Source organism: Anthonomus grandis, chromosome 1, assembly GCF_022605725.1.
Source record: "Anthonomus grandis grandis chromosome 1, icAntGran1.3, whole genome shotgun sequence".
Lineage (NCBI taxonomy): Eukaryota > Metazoa > Arthropoda > Insecta > Coleoptera > Curculionidae > Anthonomus > Anthonomus grandis.
Window position 1 is genome coordinate 53,625,621 of NC_065546.1, and position 22,599 is coordinate 53,648,219.

Here is a 22,599-nt window from a genome sequence, read left to right on the forward strand (position 1 = left end):
CCCCATAAGGTATGGCCACTCCAGCCTTGGAAGAAAGTGGTTCCACTCGAGACCGCGAGATCTGCCGGTTCTTGTTACCTCTGACTGCTGAGGTAACCCTTTCACTCTCGTCGTGTGGCTATAGGTCAGTGTCAGAAACATTGTTGCCAAGAGGATTTTTTTTTTAAATTTTTTGTTTCTTAGGGAGTCTTCTTAATTATACCCAACAGATTGGTGTCTTTGTTTGTAATGATTTTCCTTCATTTCATCGAATTCGAGCTCTAAAAGTAAATGATTTTTTTTTGTCTTCTATGGCATCATATGCCCTAAATATGGATAAGAAATTAATACTTCAGGACTCGAAATCGACTTAAATGACCATGTCAGATCTAGAAATCATGGGCGATTTCTATGAAATATCTTACCTGTACTAAAAGTGTCGATACGTTTTTAGGCGATCCAGAGTGTGACTGGAAAAGTTGGATCCATTCTTTGAATAACCATATAATTAACTTAAAACCATAGACTAAAAATATGGGTATACTTTAATACTTAATATTTCTATGGTTGAAATCTTGGTAACATACCTAAATTACAACGCATTTTTACTACTAACTAAAATTTTTTATTTTAATCTCTGATGTTACCTACAAGTGGCCTTATATACTAAAAATGTAACTAATAAAAAATTAAAAAACCCAATGAAGGGTGGTTAGTCTATACAATTGACTATAAGGGATTGGGCCCTTATTGAAGAATGAATTGAAATAAATAATTGAAGAATGGTTTTTCGATTTTTGAATATTGCTAAAATTTCATTTGCATTTAATGTTCTTAACTGGTTCAAGTAATTTAAAGTTGTCTATTCCTACAAAGTGGCCAGTATTTAAAACAGGTTCAGCCAAATTCTTCCATATTTTACCTGAACTATATGTTCTTTAAATCTGACTTTAATTAATCTTCTTGTTTGCACTTATGAGCACCCTATAAATGCCGTATAAGATACAATAACTTAAACGCTTAAAATATTTTTTCATTTAATTATTCGTCAATTGGAAAATCGTCTTATGAATTTCTGTTGCTATTGAATAATGAATTTAAATGTCCATTAAAGTCAAAAAGTCAAAATAAGGCTTATTGAATTAAGAATTATTCAGTAAAAGAAAACAACAAAAATACACACAAAGAAAAAACAAACGCTCTGGGTACCAAACAAATTTCTTAATGCACTTACATCCACATCTCCAATAAAAAAACACTAAAATAAAGCTAAACCTAAATGACTTTCAGTCCTTCCAAACTTTATTGACGTATCTTTTAAAGGTAAATCTCATTTTGCTGAAAAGGATTAAGTTTTAATTAATCAAAAATGTCTAGATTTAGAGATTTTTTTCTTATTTTAAAGTTAGAAGGACACTTTTAGACCGAAGTGATTTAGAGCATCAAGCATGGAGGGATTTAAAAAAAAACTTGAGCTTGAGGTTCTTAATCACAAATATATTAACAAAATTTCTTTACTAAATAAAAAATTAAAAAATTTGTTAAGGATAAACCAGAAAAAGATAAACCAACTAATATCTTAAAAAATCAGTCCTCTTAATCTTTTAATGAGAAAAAAGCTGATGTTCTTAATAAGAGTCTTTGCATCAGCTTCAAACTGCAAAAATAACCTGGAAAAGTGTTGAATCATTTATTCAATATTTCATTTAGCCAAAGTCTTCGGAAGGATTTGTTAGAAAAACAATTCGCAACCAAATCTCATGAAATATGACCAAATCAAAAAACACATGAAGTTCTAATATTATTAAACAACTAAGGGCAAAACATTGTTTTTATTTAAAAGGTGACAAAGAAAACAATGTTGTTATTTTAAACAAATTAGAATATTTTAAACGAGTTAACGATCTTATTCAAAATAGTCTTCTCTAGCAGCATCAAAATATTTAATATATATTAAGAATTGAATACTTGACAATCTCCCGCCACATTTTTTAAAATCAAGTAAATATACAAATTGAATATTTAATAAATATTTTAAAGAAAATTACTTTCAAATATTCTGGAGTTATTTCAAGTTTAAAAATACAAGGAAAATTAGAAGTAAATATAATTTTAAACCAGAAATTATATTTTCCACTAGATCCCTGCAATTTAAAAAATATGTATTTTGTTCGAAAACCCTCTATAAATACAATATGCTAGTAATATAACAAGTTGCAAGTACAAAAATATAGGACTACTCTTTGAAAACTTAAAAAATGATTTATCGTGATGCTATAAAATAAAGTGTTGGGTCGAGTAACTCTTAAAAAGTTGAAGCTAAATAACATAAAATTACATAGTGTTAAAGTACTTAAATTTGTAATATAAAATATTGCATTAGAAATTTAAGATTAATTAATTATTTGTGTCTATGTATAAAATAATAATTACATATCGAAACAGTAATATTTATTTTTAATATTCTTAGAATATTTGCCTAATCTCTCAAATAATAAGAATAGGGTAGTAAAAATAAGACACTTTTTAGATCTTTCATATTTTTCAGGTCTTAGGCTCCTTTGTAAGAATCGAGAAAAATTTTATACGATGTGAGTATATTAATCAGAAAACTACTGCAAAAATAAAAATAATATATTATGAGAAAAAAAATTAAAGTTCTATATCACATTGTATATCCTTGGAAAAGTGCAAATATGAGACAGCCCAGGTGGAATATAAGAATATGAGAGAGTGGTAAAATTCATGCATAAACTGTCGGACCTGCCCTCTAAACCAAAAAAAAGACACTCCGGGAAGAATTGAGGTTTGAACAATTTTTTAAAATTTATACAATAAACAGATGTATAAATATTTATTTATAAAAAAATACGTACAAAAAAATGTAACCATTGATTCTTAAACTAAATATTGCGTAAAAACTTAAGCAAAGGATTCCAAACTAAAAAATATTCTTACATGAAAAAATAAGGGAAAAGGTAAATAACCTAATAACATAGAGAAACAGATTTACTATTAATAAAAATTTAACAAACTAAATATTTGTTGAAATCTATTGGAAAGGGATACATATCTGCCGTTCTAGAAGTCCCTGCAAGCGGATCTGGGGGTGTAGTGGTAGTTTCAAAACAATATCTTCCTTTACCACATTATTGATTTCCGAAACTACTGAATTAACAAATTTATTTCCCTTACGTCGTAAATAGTAAACACAAAATTGATTATTGAGTAGCAACTCTTTTATAAAAGCCATGTAGTGCACGTTCTTATTTTTAGTTTTAAATTTAACCAAAACGAAATCGCCAAGTTGTAATTTCTTCCGTCACTAATTTAGATCCAACAAGGTGTGATAATGGCATATCTTCTGTCTCGCTTTCATATTCACTTTGAACTACATCCTCGTTAGTCTCATTTCTAACCTAAGTGTCATGTTCTCGATATCACTTTCGTCCTCGTATTGAACCTCCTCTTTTTTGATCGGATTCTGAACTACTTGAAAGTTGTTTTTGAATTTTTGTTTGCTTTCTGATCCTTTTTAACGATCTTTCTTTTCTTTATCCATATTTTCAATTAGCTTTGCGTAATCGCCACTAGTGAGTATTTAACTGCTGCTGACTATTTTACGACGTTTCTGTGCCATAGAGGGTGTCTTGCTAATTTTCCTTAAAAAAGTGGATTCGAAAGAAAAATGTTTGTCCTCTGGTTTCGCAGATGTCGTAGAAACTACATTGTCAGCTGACACCAAACTTTTGCTACAACTATTTCTAGATTCTGAGCCTAATTGTTTATTAACACTATTTTCTTGGGTTTCATTAATTTCCAACTGATCGCTCTGTATATCAAAAGTATATGATTGTATATAAATAATAAAAATATATGTCTCACATTTATACCCGCAGTGTCTGATTTTTACCTCAATGCGTGTCTCAAATTTAACCCTCCAGAACCTATAAACCATAGTTTGATACCTACCTCAAATAAAGCAATGGATTTTGTAATTTTAATTTTGAGCATAGGATTTTTGAAAAATAATAAATTGTAGTCATGAGGTCTTTACTACGCAAGCTGTTATCAGTTAAGTGTCTCATTTTTTAATGGGATTTTGTGTGTCTCATTTTTGCACCACTTGACTATATATATATATATTTGTTTATAACAATTCATATAAATAAAAATAGCTCCAATTGCCTGGACGGGAACTAAAATTTTCTTTCAAATCTGGACACTCCCCAAACCTCTGCTTAAGTATCTAAGACGTACCGAGTTTTTCCAACCATTTGACGTAATTTTTGTTCCAGGCATTTGAATTTATTTTTTATGTCTGCTATTTATGCTTTTTAGTCATTCTGTATGCCTTTCAGGTATTTAAAACAACATTTTCATTAAAAAAAACTCTAAAGCTTCCTTAATAAAAAAAGCAGTACCTTGAATTAAAATCTCAATTGCTTGGACGAAAACTGAAATGTTCTTTAAAGTCTGGATACTTCTCAGGACCAAATATGATAAAGAAAATTTCAAGTGTGAAAAATATGATGACGAACAACAGTTAATGCTAATCTTTCATGATAATGTGCAAGAGCAACCTCTGTAGTCTTTCTCCTACGGTCTGGAACAAAAAAATTTATTCTAATTACGTGGAGGAAAACAAATTGTTTCTGTTTTAAAGACTGGTTATTCTATAGGATCTCCCTTAAGCATTTCACATCATATTTTGCAAGCCTTTGGATTCATGTTTTTTATTTTATATCTAGGATTTAATAACCTTATTTTTTTCAATGCATTTGACCATTGATTTATTTCACGAATTTCTTGCGTCTATCAGTCTCCATCATCTACATCGAGTTTTAATTCTGACTCAAGTTCTAGCAGCTCATCTTCATCTTCTAGTTCAGATTCCGAGTCATCAGATGAAGGTAAGAAATCTAAGTTAGCTATCTACTAAATATAATTTAAGCATTATATTTTAGATACATTAAAACAGCATTAAATTATTTGTTGTTGCGTATTTAGATAAACTCAACCTACAATTTCCGCTTGCAACTTTAGAATATCTGATTGAACTTTTATAAATTAATGCTTTATATAAAATATTCCTATAGATTAAGAAAAATTTTGCATGCCACACAATATTTTTATGCAACAATTCATATTATGAACAACTTGAGGCTACAGCAATGAAAAATTGCATTTTTCTCTCCATTTTAGCAGAACTCCATTTGCAATAAATGCAAAAATTAGTTTGATTGACGTGTTTGCCATGGTCGACAAAAGCAAATGCAATATTTTCTACCTTCATCTCAATAACTCACTTAACGTCTAAATTGATGTTAAAAGATGCAAAATGTGGCAATCTCGCGACGGTTTGTACCGCATGCACTGGTACGACTTATGGTAAGAAACGGCGCGAAAATGTGCCTCCTCTCCCCCGCTGCTGCCTAAAACAATTGTCAAAAGATCTCCTACTATTATACGGGGTGTCGTATAAAAACGATCGCAATTTTATTGGAGGTCGCAATCGAAAAGTACGAAAGCCGGCGTGCATCGAAAGTCACACGCGCGCATTATGACTTCGGTACTTTTTGTAAGTTTTATTGTTATTTGTTTCTAACTAATTAATTATATAGTTTTAATTATATTCTAATAATTAATCATTTATCTTTCTTGCAGGGTGCGATTTTAGCTTTAGGGCTGCTCGGTTACTCGGAGGGGACCTTCGGTGGGAAAGAACAGTAAGTTTATTGTAATTTTTTTGGCTTAAAAGAGCGTACGGGGAAAAATAGAAGAGATCAGCTATGTAGACATTACTGTTTATTACCCCAAATGCTATGAATCTTTAAAAGTTTCTTATGCTCGATATTTTAGGGTAAGACTTTAAGAATTTCATTTAAAAATTTCTTAAAGGGACTTATTTCATTAATTAAAGGATCTCAGGATATTCTAAAGGTTTCAACCCTTTCAAATTTGTGCATACGAGCCATTTTTATTTTATCTTAAGGATGTAAATCAAACTTGTAATTAAAATGTTAAAGTTACCCTTAGAATTTAACTTGAGCAACTGTTATCTGTAGGGTCGCCATTGAGCGAGAAATTTGAATTTCTATTCCCTCGTCACATCTCCATCTTTTTTCACACATTGCAAGGGATACACCATAAACTATTTTGATATTTATTGGACTTACTGTCATATACGGCGTGATTTAGCGGGAAATTTGTATTTTTATTTCCCTTTCATATCGCCATCTATGTTTCACACATTGCAACAGACACATACTAAAGGAAAAGTCAACTCTGGAATTTAGTTTGAGCAACTGTAATCTGTAGGGTCGCCGTTGAGGGTAAAATTTGAATGTCTATTCTTTCTTCATATCTCCATCTTCTTTCACACATTGCAAGAAGCACAACATGAACTACAATATCACATTTAAAATTGACCAACTGTCATACTATATACACCAGCAAGAAATTTGTATTTTGATTTTCCTTTCAGATCGCCACTTTTATTCCACACATTGCAACAGATACATAATAAAGTACGAAGTCATTATTGGAATTTATATTGAGCAACTTTCAAGCAAATTTCTATTTTTCATTCATATCTCAATTTTTTTTATACACGATAAAAGGAACAAATTCATTTAAAATTGAGGTATTTTTTTCTTCTTTTACTTTTGGGATACGTCTATGAGCATTGTCACTTGCGCGTTTTTTTACAATAAAAATTTTATTTACAGGATACCTCAAGTAGAAACTATTCCGTCAATATTAATTCTTTTAAGTGGAGCACTTTGTATATCATGACGTTTTACAATTCTACTTTTTCAAGTTTGTCCAATGTGACGTAATAGATTAATGAAACATACGACATTAAAAAATAAAAATGTATATTATAATATTTATTACAACTGATGCCCAATTTGTTGTCCATTTATTTCAATGGGGGTGAATAAAATGGTTGAAAATGTCCAATAGTACAGTAACTGTTCAAAGTGTTCCCGGACATTGTAAAGAATTTCGGATGTTATTTGTTGGCATTCATAAATGATGTGTTTCCGTAAATCTTCCAACGATTCAAGTTGGGGGGCATAAATTTTCGATTTCAGATGTCCCCACAAAAAGAAATCAAGAGGAGATAAATCGGGTAATCTCGCAGGTCATTCGATAGCACCCCTTCTCCCAATCCATCTACCAGGAAACGTTTCATCCAGAAACTGCCGTACATTGACATTTTTGAAGTCAGTAAATAACTTCCAATCACCTGCGGATCGATATTTCTTGTCGAATTCTTTGCTTTAAATCTTTAACATTATTGTTAAATAGACCTTACATAAACTTTGAACATTAAATAGCCCCATAAGAAAAAACCTAAAGGGGATTATATCGGGTGATCTTGGTGGCCAGTCAATCGGTCCTCTTCGTCCAATTCAGCTGTTAGGAAAAGTTGCATCAAGAAATTGTCAAACGGCGATGGCAAAGTGAAGAGGTGCTTCGTCTTATCGAAATCATGTCTCGTTATTAAGTATGTCAACCTCTTGTAGATCAGGGAATAACACAAATAAAGCAGGGGATTAGTTCAAATTATAGAAAGTAAATTTTATCAAAAAATAATGCATGGAATGACAATTATACTCACAAATGAATGACAAACCTTTTTCAAGTAAATTATAAAATTAGAAACTGTTAGAAAATAATAAGGTCTACTTACTGTCTAAGAAACCACATAAATTAATGTTAGCGTCATAGTTTCTACTTGAGACACTCTGTAACTAAAATTTTCATTGCAAAGGACGCATTGAATCAAATGGACAACAACTTCAACATTAGTTGCGACAAATCTGGAATATATGGCAGACCATTGACTTTAGGCATATAGTTATTGCATATCAGAGATTTGTAAAACCCATAATATTACAGGGTATTTTATTTATAAAAAAATGAAAGTTGACGTCATAGTTTCTAATTGAGGCACTCTATATAGAATTTTATTAATTCAAAAAACGCACAAGTGACAATACTAATCGATGTAACCAAAAAATAAAAAAATACCTGAATTTTCAGTGAATGTGTTCCTTTCACCCTGAATACACTGTAAATTGCAAGGGGTATATTAAAAAACTACAAAGTCATCTTCTGGCATTTATCGGACCCACTGTCACAATATTTGATGTCCATTTCCTATCGCCATCTTTGTTTCGCGCACTGCAGCACATACATAAGTACGAAGTCACTTTTAGAATTTTATTTAAGCAACTGCAATCTGTAGGATCACCGCTGAGCGGGAAATTTAAATTTCTATAGCCCGTTGACAGCTTCATCTTTTTTTTATGCAAACTACAAAGTCCCCTTTAAAATTTATTTGGACGTTTATCATGTAACTGTCATCGGGAGTTCCCCCACTTTTTGGCGGGCGATTTAAACTCTTAGATAATATATTGATGGAAAGTGAATTATTATTGTGTGAAAATACAAATATTGCATTTTATTTATTACACACATTACGTTATTTATTGTTTAGTTAATTGACTATTAAAGTGTCGCGACTATTGCAATTTCACCAGGTGGCGGCTCTCGAAAGCGTTTATTTAAAAATGCCTTATTACTCGCAATTTTCTCTTTACAATAAATGTTAAATTTTACTTATCTAGTGTTCATATAAAAATTCACGTGCCGCAACCCTCACATCACAAAGAAGTTATCGTGCATGACCACGGCGGAGGAGGAGGAGGAGGAGGCTTCGATGACCATCACGGAGGCGGCGGTGGTTATGGAGGAGGTGGTGGCTTTGGAGGCGGATTTGGAGGCGGCCACGATGACCACCACGGAGGTGGAGGCTTTGGAGGCGGAGGCGGTTTTGGAGGTGGAGGAGGATTTGGTGGTGGTCACGATGACCACCACGGAGGCGGCGGAGGTTATGGAGTCGGTGGTGGCTTTGGAGGCGGTTTCGGAGGCGGTCACGATGACCACCACGGAGGCGGCGGGGGTTATGGAGGAGGTGGTGGCTTTGGAGGCGGTCACGATGACCACCATGGAGGCGGCGGAGGTTATGGAGGCGGTGGTGGCCTTGGAGGTGGATTCGGAGGAGGCCACGATGACCACCACGGAGGTGGAGGATTTGGAGGCGGAGGTGGATTTGGTGGTGGCTTTGATGATCACCATGGCGGTGGTGGCGGCGGCGGTTATGGAGGAGGCGGTGGATACGGAGGAGGAGGTAAACAACAATTATTATTTTTATTTTCTTTACTTCATTTTCAAATTATTCCAGGTGGGTTCGGTGGCGGCCACGGTGCCGGAGGCAGCACGTCATATACGATCGCGATAAAACAACACGGTAATGGAGGCGGTTATGGCGGAGGTGGCGGTGGAGGAGGTGGTTGGCAAGGAGGCGGAGGCGGATATGGAATAAGTGGCGGTGGAGGTGGTTGGCAAGGAGGCGGAGGTGTATATGGAGCAAGTGGCGGTGGAGGTGGTTGGCAAGGAGGCGGAGGCGGATATGGTGGTGGTGGCGGAGGAGGTCACGGTGGTGCCTTAAAGCTTGTACATTTGTCCGGAGGAGATCCATTACCTAGCGGAGGTAGTGGGAAAAAAAATGAATTAAAAAGAATGTGTCAAATTATAAAATTTTAGGTCATGGTGGTGGCGGTGGAGGAGGTTTCGGTGATCACCACGGGGGCGGCGGCGGTGGAGGCGGATTCGGTGACCATCACGGAAGCGGCGGATACGGAGGCGGCGGCGGAGGAGGATTCGGTGGAGGTAAATTTCAAATTTATTTTATTACTGCGAGGAAATTCATATCATTCACCAATATATCAAGAAAGTAAAACTGTATCAACGAAAAGTAAAATTCGTGTTTTTTAGGTGGTGGATTTGATGACCATCATGGTGGTGGAGGAGGAGGAGGAGGAGGAGGAGGTGGCTATGGAGGAGGAGGAGGTTGGAACGGAGGCGGAGGCGGAGGATGGGATAAGAAATAAAATCCCCTCCCCGCAAATCAGGTTGTCCATCGCAGTATTAGGTTAAAAACAAATTAATTACCATATGCAGAACAAGTTTGAAGCATTTAAATGACTGAACCTTATTGTTATACACAGACCTGAAATTATTTCTTTTTATATTGCTCAAGAGTCTTTGCACTTTTCTCTCTTATTTCTTAGTATTCTTTTAGTTTTCTTCTCTGTTCTTTTGGCCATTTTTTCCACCTCTTTTTATATGTTTCTTCTCACTTCTTCTTGCATACTTTTTTATATTATTTTCCTCTTCTTTTCTTTATTTCGTGGCCTCTTCCTATTCTCATTCATGTGATCATTTCTCTGGTACCCCCCATGTAAATAGTTTATTATTATGTTTGTACATATTATTATTTGATTATTAGTTAATTAAACGTGTATTATTTAATAAGTTGTAATTATTGTTTTTACATAAATATATTGATTATTTTTTATACTTGTTGTTGTTTTAATAAATATATTCACTCCTACAATAGAAAGAAATGTTTTGTCCTTAGTTCAAAAATCTATTTATATTACAGAGGGACTGTCTTCAAACATGGGCAATATCTTCAAAATGAAGCCTATATACTTCTTGGGAAAGTTTTAGTCAATAAGAAAAAACACACTTATAATAACCCACTTATGAGGTTCAAACATTAATATTAAGATGCGGAAATCGATCAGTTTATTTCCTTATTATAGTTTTCTTCTCGGTTAAATTTCGAATATTATTAGCCAAGAGTACGAAACTAAATAGAAAGTACCACATGTAAAAATTCTTTTTTTGAATATTTCATCCGTGAATCTGGGGATGCCTCATTGAATTAAATGTACCGGAAAATGGCATGTTATTATACAAATTATAGGTTAAATGAGTCGTAATCTTATAGAACAATAAGGAAGAGGCATTTAAACTTTTTTAGTTATTAGTATTGTTGGGAAAAGAAAGTTTGCTTGAGAGAAAAAATAAGTACAGCATTTCGGTTTGGAATTTGACATGTTATTCTGTATAGACTTTTAACGATGTCAGCTGACAAATTATAAAATTTATCTGCTTCTTCAATTTAGGAGTACGTTATGTTTTTGTAAAGACTTATATACATTTTTCTATGTTTTTATTACTATTTCGATCTTAAATTCGTTTTTTTATGTTTATTTTACATTTAATCTAATGCACAAATCATATTTTTGAATCATAAATCATGATCTCAAAATTATACTTGGTTTTTTTAAATCAACATAAACTCATTTAAATGATAAATTTTTTACGCATCAATTGATAAAAGCAGATTTTTAACATCATCAACCACATTCTTAAAAATAATTTTTTTTCGACTAGTCGTGGTCAACTTTTTAAACAGTTGAAGTATTTTTTCTATTCTTTGAAAATTGAAGAGTTAAAATGATTTGTAGGATGCTCTTAGGCAATTTAATTAGTTTTTTTAGGCAACAAGTCCTTAACAACAACAAGCAACAACAATTTTTTTAAGCAGTTGAAATATTGTTTCTTTCTTACTGTATATTATTTTCATTTGCATTAAAGGACAACCTTTTATCAATCCAAAGTCCCGGGTTATTAACACACTCTATCTACTCCAATACAACATAATTTATTTTTACTTTATTGTGTTGTATTATCCAATTTGATATCAAATTTTGTGAACAAAATTGCCTGAATTTTACTCGGATTTATAAAAAGTGAATTTTTATTAGTCCTTTCTGAGCTTTTGGTTCATAGTGAATTAAGGCCTCAGGAAGAGACCCGACCAATGATGATTAAACAAATTTGTAAATTATCTAAATTTATATTATATTGATAGTTGGATATGTGCTGAATCAAATCAGCTGTAAACAATAATGGAACTAATACAGAACGTTGCGGAACTCCTTTGATTACAGTTCTCCAATCAGAAATTACTAAGTTCACTATCAATGGTCAATCTTAAAATCTACTTCCGATTATCAAATCAACCAATATAATAGTTTTATAATATTACTATACAGGGTGTCCCTTTTCAAATGGTCAAAAATGCTACTAGAGTATATACAGGAGCCATAAAGAAGTAGATTGAGATGAAAACCGATGGTCGGAAGAGCGCCGTTTCCGAAATACAGTGTGTTAAAACTTTTAAAGAAAGTCGATTTTTTTCCTTTGTATTAAAAACGCTTATAACGATTTAAATGAAACTTTTAGGTTTTAAATGATAGGTAGTGAGGTAACTTTTTGAGGAATTGCAGGAGATTTAACCTATCCAGGGACGGAGTTGCAGCACCTGTATGTTAATTTTTTATAAAAAAAAAGATATGCCACTGTTTTTTTGAATAAAAAATTGTTTTTCGAAATAACTTGTTCATTTTTAATAAATTAAATCCCTTGTTTTTTTGCGCTTTGAAGCACTGTTTTCGTCAAAAAAAAATAAAATCCATACAAGGATCCTTCAAAACCTTTTTGTCGCAACGAACATTTTAATATCATTACAATAAAAAATTAATTATTTAAGTAAACAATGAACAATTTAAATAAAAAAAAATAAAAAACAATTTATACAATAAACAATCCAAACCAAATGCTCAAAGTGTCCTCCATGCATTTCCACCCATTTTCTGCACCTGTTGACAAGATGTACGCGAGCAAAGACCTCTGGATCGTTTTTCAAAAAGTCTGCAGCCACCACAACTCTAGTAACTAGGTCTTCTCTGTTGGTTACAGGTGTTATGTAGATAAGCTGTTCCATGACGCCCCAGAAAAAAAAAGTCTAGAGGTGTCAGATCAGGTGGCCAAAGGACTGGACCACCTCTATTATCCTCCTCAGACCCAAGGTGAAATGAAAACTTATCTTTTTAAAACACGTACTTTTTTGTAAAGTGTTGGGCCCAAAAAACAACAAAATATCAAAAAAAATATTTTTTTTTTGTTTTTTACTGTAAAAAGTAAGGTATCATATTTGATACCTTGGGTTTAAATAAATACAAAAAAAGTTTCAAAAAAAAAACTTTATTGTTGAAAAAGAGCAAAACAGTTTCGCTCAACATAGCAGCAAAGATATACGTCACATGAGGCACACTTAGCAAATGTCAATTTACCACATTTCGGATATCGACATTTTGATCTGGATTTCTGGTCGTGTTTGGTAAAAACTGGTAGATGAGTGTTTCCCTGTTTCCTCTCTCTTCTATCTGGAATAGGCTGGATATAATTTTCCTTTATTTTCGGGGCGTTACCTGCTCTGCATCAGAATCACTTTGCTCGCAATCTGCTTGAGGAATATCAGTGTAAACGAGAGTTTTGGCAATTGATAATTTGAAGTCAAGGTAATCTAAGATTTCTTTTCTCCGCAAGCCTTTTGCAATAGCATTTTGTCGGTATTCCAGCCAAGACGCAGCTACGGCAAAATCCAAAAAATGATAAATTGTACGTACTGTCCACTTTTTGGTACGTCCGCGCATTGCATACTTTCCAATGACCCTATCTAATAAATCGACGCCTCCCATATTCTCATTGTAATCGGCAACTATTGCGGGTACAATGAATGTGATGATACAATGCGAGCAGGAGGAAGCAAAATGCACTGGTTTCGAATCAAACCATTTAGTCAGAATAATTTTTCCATCTCCTCTCTTGAGTGAGTCATGTGATCCATGACCCAATTTTTTTAATTGATTATCAATTTGCGGAATTGCGTTTTTGGGAATTCTAGAAGCCATTATTGTACCAGCCAAAGTTATTTGTCTTGACAAAAGAACATCAATTAAAGATATTGAAGTAAAATAACGGTCAGTATACACTGATAGTCCTGGCAAAGTTTCGGTCAGCTTTAGCACCATTCTGCCACCTACGTCTAGTTTTTCTAGTGTTTTAAATAGCGATGATTCGACAGATGATCCTTTTCTTTCACAGAGATAAAAGTCCAATGGAATTCCCTTCGGTATTATCATGACGAAAATTTATAATCCCACTGGATTTGGCTTACCTCTAATAAATTGTCGCATTTTGCATCATGTCCAATAAAGGCCTTACTTTCCAGAATCTATCTATTATTTTTTCTTCATTGGTAACCCTCTGATCTTCCACAAGTTTTAACCGTGATCGCAATATAAAGTACCGATTTCTTGAAATTGTGTCTGAAACAATGGGTACTCTTGTACTTCGCGCCCAGTATATTCTTACTCTCGGTAGACCATAAATTCCAATCAACATGGAAGCTCCAAAGAATTTTCGCAATTCATATTCAGAAGTTTCAAGGGAAAGGGTCTCAGTAACCTCACGCATATTTGTGAAAAGTGCCATTTGTTCAAAGAAAGTATCAGAAATGTATTTTCTTAGGTACACACTTGGTTGATTTAATTGAGTGGAAATGTTCTCGTTTTTAAAGTTAACCTGGAATGGTTCAAATTCCCGGACACGGGACCAAGTTTTTACATAGCTTGGTAAATAATGGGCAAGAGGCTCGTCATCCGAAGAATCACTCATATTTTCTGCCATCTCCATATCCTCTATACTTTCTAATCCATCCTGATGATCAAGGTTAATATTAACCAAATCCAAGTCCACATCTACTTTATCCTCACTCTCCGACGATAAATCGCTGATATCTGATTGGTCTAGGTCTAGATTAAGAACTAATTCTTCTAGCTCGAAGCTGGTTAAGGCCCCTAAAACTTATTTCATAGACGAGTGACGAAATAATGATGTTCAACAAGGCAAATAATTAAAAAAACCCAAAATATGATTTTATATTTAACACACAAATTCCTAGCAATTCATTTATTTTTGTAGTCTTAGAGACCCAAGGTATCACTGGTGATACCTTTACTAAGTCTACCATTTGCGGCACGATTAGATTACTAAGAGAGAATTTTTTTATTACACATGTTCTATGTGCTACCTGCCGTCAATATATAACAATTAAAAAGCAAGAACAATATTACTTACTCTTATTTTGGTTAAAAGGCATAATGAAATAACGTGCACTTGCAAATGTAAACAATACACTAACCTAACCTCACCACTACAGCGTGCGTCGGCGAAATAAAAAATTAAATCCTCAGGTATCATATATGATACCTGGGGTCTGAGGAGGTTATATTCATCTGTTGTTGTAGTTCTGCTCTAAGAAAGCCCTTGCAGTACGAGCGAAATGCGCTGGACAGCTATCGTGCTGGAGTTCTCTCTGATCTCAAATACTTTATTACATAACAAGCTCTGTGAATTTTCCCGGTTAACGCTTGAATTTCCCTTTTTCAGAAAAGTTCCCGATAAGTTAACACTCCCAGAAACTTATTCTCTGGAACCTGAGGAATACTCTTACCCTCTAAGGAATCATAAAGCGACCTATCATGGTGTCTGTATGAGGCAATATTTGTTTTCGAGATATTAAGTTTCAGCCTATTCTGGCGACACCATCTTGACATTTCGTTTATGGCAATGCTTGTATTTTTTGCCAGTATGAATCATTTTCGGCAATATGAATACAAGACGTGTCATCGGCAAACTGAAAAACTGAATTAAAGGTTATTACTTCACAAAACTCATTTACAAATACTAGAAATAAAATAGGCCCCAATATAGATCCCTAAGGAATACTTAAGGAAATATCGAATACTCACGAAAAAGTAACTCCCTAAGTGTTTTCGTTTTTATTGGGAGGTTTCTATTATTTAAATAAGACCTAATGAGGTTATTAACTCAACCTCTCAACCCATATTCCTCAATTTTGATTAAAAGTAAGTTATGATCTTTATTATGTTAAAGGCTTTTGACAAATCAAAAAAGAACGGAACTTACAGGGTGGCCTCAATTTGTTCCATTATCTTGTTCCCAAAACAAAATATTGCATCTATCGTGGACCTTTTAGGTAAAAAACCAAACTGGTTTTTGTTGCAGAAAGTGAAGTCACCTATCATATATTGCTCTTTCTATTATTTTTGAGAACACAGATATAAGAGAAACAGGTCTGTAATTATTGCAATCCTGTTTATCGCCTTTGTTTTTATAGATCGGGATAACTTTGGCTTTTTTTAACGCATCAGGAAATACCGTTTGCTCGAAACATGCATTCAAGATCTGAGCCAATGGATAACATATTATTATGTCAGAAACTATTTTTAATTGTTGAATATTTAGGTGGCAGACGCATTATAATATCTTTAACTTCTTCGGGTGTACAAGGACTTAGATACATAGTGTCTTATACGTTTATCTAATTTCATAGAGAAAACATTAGAATAAACGTTCTTGGGTTGATGATCTATTACTTTGCTCGAGACTTTGCTGGTATTCACGTGCCCAAAGTTATTCCCAAATATTTAAGCTACTTAATTAGGGTTTTTAACAATTTTATTTTCGTGTGATAGAGTATGAGGTTCTTTACTTGCTCTAGACCGCAATCCTTTATTTATCGGACCCCACATACTTTTAGACTCATTTTGATAATTCTGGGTTATAATGTCATTCAGTGCTTCACGATAATTATTAAAAAATGTTTGGTATTCTTTTTTCCCAATTTGTATTTATCCAAAATAATCTGGGAACCTGTTCTTTTATAAAGACTATACTACTCCCTTATATGTTGTCACCACTTACTCATTTCGGGAGTCACTCAATAAGCCCTTCTAGAACCCAGGTGCTGCTTTTTTAATCAAAAACTGGCATTAAAATACCAGGAAATCTGAAAAAATATGTCATACATCCTACTGGCATCTTGGCACTCATACATTTTTGACCAATCTTGACGCGAAATATTCTCAAATTTATAAAGTTGTATATGGTATTATAGCTATCCATCTCCTCCCGAAATCCGCACTGCGATATACTGAAAATATTGTATGTTCTCAAAAAACTCATCCTTCTCTGATTCATAACCTTCTCTATCAATTTTGAGATTGTGATTAAAGAAGAAATAGGTCGAAAGTTTGCAGGGCCTTGAGGATCTACACCTTGAAAACTAGGATTAACTTTTGCCGATTTCAGAAAATCTGGAAATGTACCCAATGTTTAAGATATATTAATTGACTGTACACACAAAGCTAAATCAGGTAAGTTAAGGAATATGTTAGCAGAATTTCCATTATCTCCAGAAGAATTTTTGTTTGTAGAGAGTATAGATCGTGAGCGCTTTTATGCAGTCCCTTGGTTTTAAGCCGCGTACAGACCGAGTTTCCAACGCCAACGGCACATGTGCTGTCATTGGCGTTGGAATTGGTAAACGTTGGTAAGGATTTGAGAACATCGTCCACACCGAATTTTTAGTGTTGCATTGAAGACCGTTGGTAGCGGTTCGGTGGTTTTAAATTTTTTTTGATTGTGTAGTGGTTTTTCAATTTTTCATCGAGCTAAAGATGTCATCGAGCGAAAGTGATGATGATTTAATGTGTGCAAGTGCAGGATTTCTCGTTTTACATAATTTACTAAACAAAAAAAATAAGAAGCGAAGGCGCAGACGCTAGTGGATGACAACACCGTATAAAAACAGAAGTTCCTACAATGCGAGTAATTTATTGGATGAGCTTCGGAATGAAGACTTTGGTCATTTTAGGAACTTCTGCCGAATATCCCCAGAAACATTTGATGAACTGCTTAATTCAGTGGCTCCAAAAATTAAGAAAAAGAATACTAATTACCGAAAAGTTATTCCAGCTAAAGAAAGATTGGCCATTACCCTGCACTATCTAGCAGCTGGAAATTCCTTTACTAGTCTGGCGTACACATTTAAAGTATCGAAGCAATTAATCTCGTCCATTATTCCAGAAGTTTGCTTGGCCTTAGTTGAATCACTACAAGAATATATCATGGTAAATTTTTATTTAATTTTGCTTATAAAATTTAGCCTATAAAAACATTAGGTACTTAAGTAGGTATTATTTTATTTGCGGCACTTAATATAGTTGTTCATATTGTCCAGGTGATGGCTCATTAGTGGATGTCGAGGGTTGTGCCATACTGAGTGCAACAAGTCCTGAAGCAGAACCGAGCGCTGATAAAAATGCTGGTGTAGAGTCAGTATTGGTTGCTGATATTGCATCCCAGCCAGATGTTTTTTTTCCTTGGAATGTCTGTTCTGGTTGCTGGCTATAATTGGGTGATGGCAATGGAGTCGATGTTAACGCCGAACTGTTACTTTCAGGGTAACTCCATTCGAAAAGAATGGTGGCAAATTTGTGCTTAACCACAGCTCGTGTATGTGAATCAAACTTTTCAAGCTGGCTTGCGACATACTCCCTATATAGAGTAGATTTCGTTTTCTCTGTCCTCCTGGCGTTTTTTGCTTCAATATTTTTCAAGATGTTGAACGTCTCGCCTATCCGAGGATCCTCTCGTTTCTTACATTTTTTGGTCTCATATTTGTGAGTGATTTACATTTACTTATTTTATTATTTGATTGAACTTGTGTCTCTTCAATATTTTCTTCGTCTTCCTGTACAAGTTCACTGCTTTTTTGCTGTATGTTTGATGATGTGTCTTCTGATTCAGTGTTTCCGGTCAAATTGGTCTCCTGTAAACAAATAATTGAGAAATAATTACGTAGTCTAATAATTGGTCCTATGTTTATGATTTCAAAATATTTTTTTATGTAATTGCAATTGGTTTGTATTAATCTCGGCTATTAGCCATATTTTTAAACTGATCTGCTTGTTAGTCGGAACCCGAAACCGCATAGTTTGTCATCGTACATAACAATATTCAGCAGTTATAAACTTTTATTTTTGTACCTTTTTTCTTTTTCTATTTTATTTTTTATTAGCTACTTTTATTATTTCCTTAATAAATCAAAACGTTCTTTCCAGCTACCCGAAACATCCGAGGATTGGCTTAAAGTAGCTCGCCAATATGAAGAAAATTGGAATTTTCCCCATTGCCTCGGTGCCATGGATGGCAAGCATATACAAATACAAGCACCAATTTGCAGTGGAAGTAATTATTTTAATTAAAAATCAACATTTAGCATTGTCCTTTTTGCACTTGTCGATGCTGATTACAACTTTCTATATGCCAATATTGGATGTCAGGGAAGAATTTCTGACGGAGGTGTTTTCAGAAATGCAACTTTGTTTAAAAAACTCGAAGAAAATTCTCTTAATTTGCCAAATCCAGATGTTTTACCAGGAAGACACAACCATATTCCGTATGTTCTGGTTGCTGATGAAGCCTTCTTTTTAGAAGATAATATTTTAAAACCATACTCAGGCTCTCATCAAAATGGATCTTCCAAACGAGTTTTTAATTATAGACTTTCTCGAGCGAGAAGAATTGTTGAAAACGTATTCGATATATTATCTGCGGTGTTTCGAGTTTTAAGGAAGCCAATGTTGTTAGAACCACATAAAGCAGAAAATATTGTTATGGCATGCATTTACTTGCACAATTATTTGAGAAAAAACAATCTTCGAAACGTCATGTGTATAGTCCAAATGAAAGTTTTGATAGCGAGATAAATGGACAAACAATAGAAGGATTATGGCGAAAACAATCCGATGGGCAAACATCGGTTCAAGTGCTGAACAAATACGAGCTGAGTTTGCCAAATATTTTACGTCCAACGGTGCTTTACCTTGGCAAAATGATTATGCATAGAAAAGGTATCTCTACTGTGTTGTGACATCGATGTATTTTTAATATGTTGTTCTTTTTGTTTTAGGTTTCACATTCATAAAAACCTTTTTGCAAAAATCATGAAAAACTACCTATTTTTTAAAATTAGTACCTATATTAATTAAGAAATAATAAAGTAGGTATATATACTTACAATTTCAGTGTTTTTAGTTTTTCTTGGACGAAACTTGCTATTTAAAAACTGCATAGCTTGGAATGCAAACTGTTTTGAACGGTATAAATCTTCTGTCCCCATTCCAGAAAACGTCGTATTTTCACGGCGAACTTCTCGGCAGTAAGAAGTCATTAAACTTTCAATTTTTTTGTTAACTTCTGAGATGTCGCAGTTAAATTGACTAGCTATGTTTTGCCAAATGTCTATTTTCTTTTTTGACAATTTAAATGGTAAATTTGTAGGGTCCCATAAAATAGGGTTATCCCTATAAATTTCTATTAATTTTAAACACAAATCTTCGGTCCACTCCATATCAAAAATATGCACAGAATACGCACGCACAGAATAAATGTTTTCGAACGACTGAAATTTGAAAATAATTCAAATCTCGCCAACACCAAATTCGACACAAACAGGCATCGCTTTGATGTTACCGCTCGACTACCGAACGCAAGCCAACGCCAAGTTTGCCATTGGGAAGCGTTGGTCGACCAACGTGTCCCAAGCTACGCTGCCGTTGGCTAGCGTTGAAAATTTGGTCTGGACGGGGCTTTAGTCTATCAATTGGAAAAGGTATATTAAATTGGTGCATCAGTGTGTCATTAAAGCGTAATAAATAACGTGGATTATTCCAATCAATCTAGGCACTTAGATCATAGAAAAGGCTAAAGTTACTATAACTAAATATTTCTTCTTAATATATTATGGATTTAATTTGATTTTTAGATTCTAAAATTTTTCAGAAAATTACTTCATGGTCAGACAATCTGAATTTCTTACAGTGCAGTTTATCATATCGCTAGCTATATTCGAACGTTCATATTCAATAATATTAGATGAACATTTAGTAATACGAGTTCGTAATTTCACATGAATTAGCAAAATAAAGCAACAACGTAAATTTCTCTTTTAGGATTTCACGGTTATTCCTTATGTATTCCTGGGATTAAAATAATTTTCCTGATTTCTGTGTTAGTTTTTTAGGTATTTAACGTCATTCCTATACCTTGCAGCGATTTATTTAAATATGTCTTTCAGGATTTTGGGATCATTCTTTATCTTAGTCAGAGTTTTGAAATTATTATCAATTTACAAGTTACCACAGATTTCTGGATTATATTTTACTTCAAATAAGTTGAAGTTCCTTTGTAGTAATTGAAATTAATTACAAACAATTCCAGACAGTTTCCAAGTTATATTTTTTTAATTTTTTTATCTTAAAATATTTTTAAAACGTTTTCAGATAATTAAAAAAATCTTTTTATTTTTTTCTTTAATAATTCTATGCAGTCTAGGAAATAATATTGTTAAATTGCAGTATTTTTTAATTCTCTTTTTTAAGCAGTTAACTCTATAGCTAAAATATTTTTTATAAGAAATCAGCTGTTAGATTCTCCATTTAATTTGGAAAAAAGTTACTCTTGTAGAATTATGATTTAAGGCACTGTTTGTAAAATATCATAATTTAATTTTTCAGAGATACCTCCTAAAATGTTGCAAAAATTTATAAAGAAAAAAGAAAATCGGGTCTGGATTTGTAAAAAAGTTGAATAGAAATAATGACCAGAACTTACCGTAAGTCATTATTTCATTTGACACGTTTAATTTAAGATTCAAGCCTCATTATCTTTTTTTTTCAAAGTTTTTGTAACATTTTAACTGGCGTTTCTGTACAATTAAACAAGGGTATTGTACAAACGGGGCCTTAAATCGAAATTTTGCAAGAACAACTTTTTTTTGCAAATTAAATTTTATCACCTTGCAGATTTGAGGCAAGAAAGAACCAAGTCCCTCCATATGCTATGCCACTGGCAACTATTTTTAATTTTTTCTGGCAAAATTTAATAAAAATTGAGCTGGTAGTTTAAAAGTTATGATAAATCAACAAATAATTATTCTCAACTTTAACACCCTGTATCTTTGTTATTAAATATTTTTGAGAAAAATTTTATAATGAAAGACTATTTTTTTTTAAATTCTCTATCACGATTTCAGGGTTATTCTTTATGTATTCCTGGGATTAAAATAATTTTCCTGATTTCTGTGTTAGTTTTTTAGGTATTTAACGTCATTCCTATACCTTGCAGCGATTTAATTAAATACGTCTTTCAGGATTTTGGGATCATTCTTTATCTTAGTCAGAGTTTTGAAATAATTATCAATTTACAAATTAAATGCCACAGATTTCTGGATTATATTTTACTTCAAATAAGTTGAAGTTCCTTTGTAGTAATTGAAATTAATTACAAACAATTCCAGACAGTTTCCAAGTTATATTTTGTTAATTTTTTTATCTTAAAATATTTTTAAAACGTTTTCAGATAATTAAAAAAATCTTTTTATTTTTTTCTTTAATAATTCTATGCAGTCTAGGAAATAATATTGTTAAATTGCAGTATTTTTTAATTCTCTTTTAAGCAGTTAACTCAGTTCTTGCTTCTCCCAGATAGTTAAAATAATTTTTTGCAATAGTTGAACTTCAACTGTCTGATATGAGGAAAAGATGACTTTACCTGAAAGCCTGACTAGCCTAAAAAAAATGTAGAACCAACTTTAATTAACTGCAACTTTGATTGAAAGTAACCTCAGATGAACAGGCTTATTTGTAAATAATTGAAATTAAATTAAACTAGCTTCAACTGCCTGGAAGAATCTCAAAGTAGCTTTAACTGATATAAAAAAACTAATTAAATCTCCACAATTTCCTTAAAAATCAAAATAAACCCAACTACTTGGTTCACAAAAACCTCCATACAGTGTTACACTTGTAAAACTACTCAGTACATATTAAATTCCTTATGAAATACCACTTGGGAAGATTTTCTTTATCTTTAACTGCCATGTATATGATTTTGAGATTCTCAAAATATGTT

At 33.2% G+C, this 22,599-nt stretch overlaps 1 protein-coding gene and 1 pseudogene across 4 annotated transcripts; both read left to right on the plus strand.

The window, feature by feature from the left end:
• Positions 1-5,438: 5,438 nt before the first annotated feature.
• LOC126737340 (uncharacterized) lies at positions 5,439-10,416 on the plus strand. Of its 4 annotated transcripts, none has more exons than XM_050442223.1 (7): positions 5,439-5,560; positions 5,647-5,708; positions 8,622-8,851; positions 8,924-9,184; positions 9,239-9,547; positions 9,601-9,726; positions 9,832-10,416. In XM_050442223.1, the coding sequence occupies exons 1-7, from the start codon at positions 5,543-5,545 to the stop codon at positions 9,945-9,947; spliced, it is 1,122 nt and encodes a 373-aa protein (XP_050298180.1). In that variant the 5' UTR covers positions 5,439-5,542; the 3' UTR covers positions 9,948-10,416. The 4 variants fall into 4 exon arrangements, with proteins under 4 accessions (XP_050298180.1, XP_050298170.1, XP_050298184.1 ...); XM_050442213.1 differs by having other exon boundaries at positions 5,440-5,560; positions 8,622-8,956; positions 9,017-9,184; XM_050442227.1 differs by having other exon boundaries at positions 5,440-5,560; positions 8,622-8,896; positions 8,969-9,184.
• Positions 10,417-17,300: 6,884 nt separating this feature from the next.
• LOC126735882 (uncharacterized) lies at positions 17,301-19,394 on the plus strand (annotated as a pseudogene).
• Positions 19,395-22,599: the final 3,205 nt, after the last annotated feature.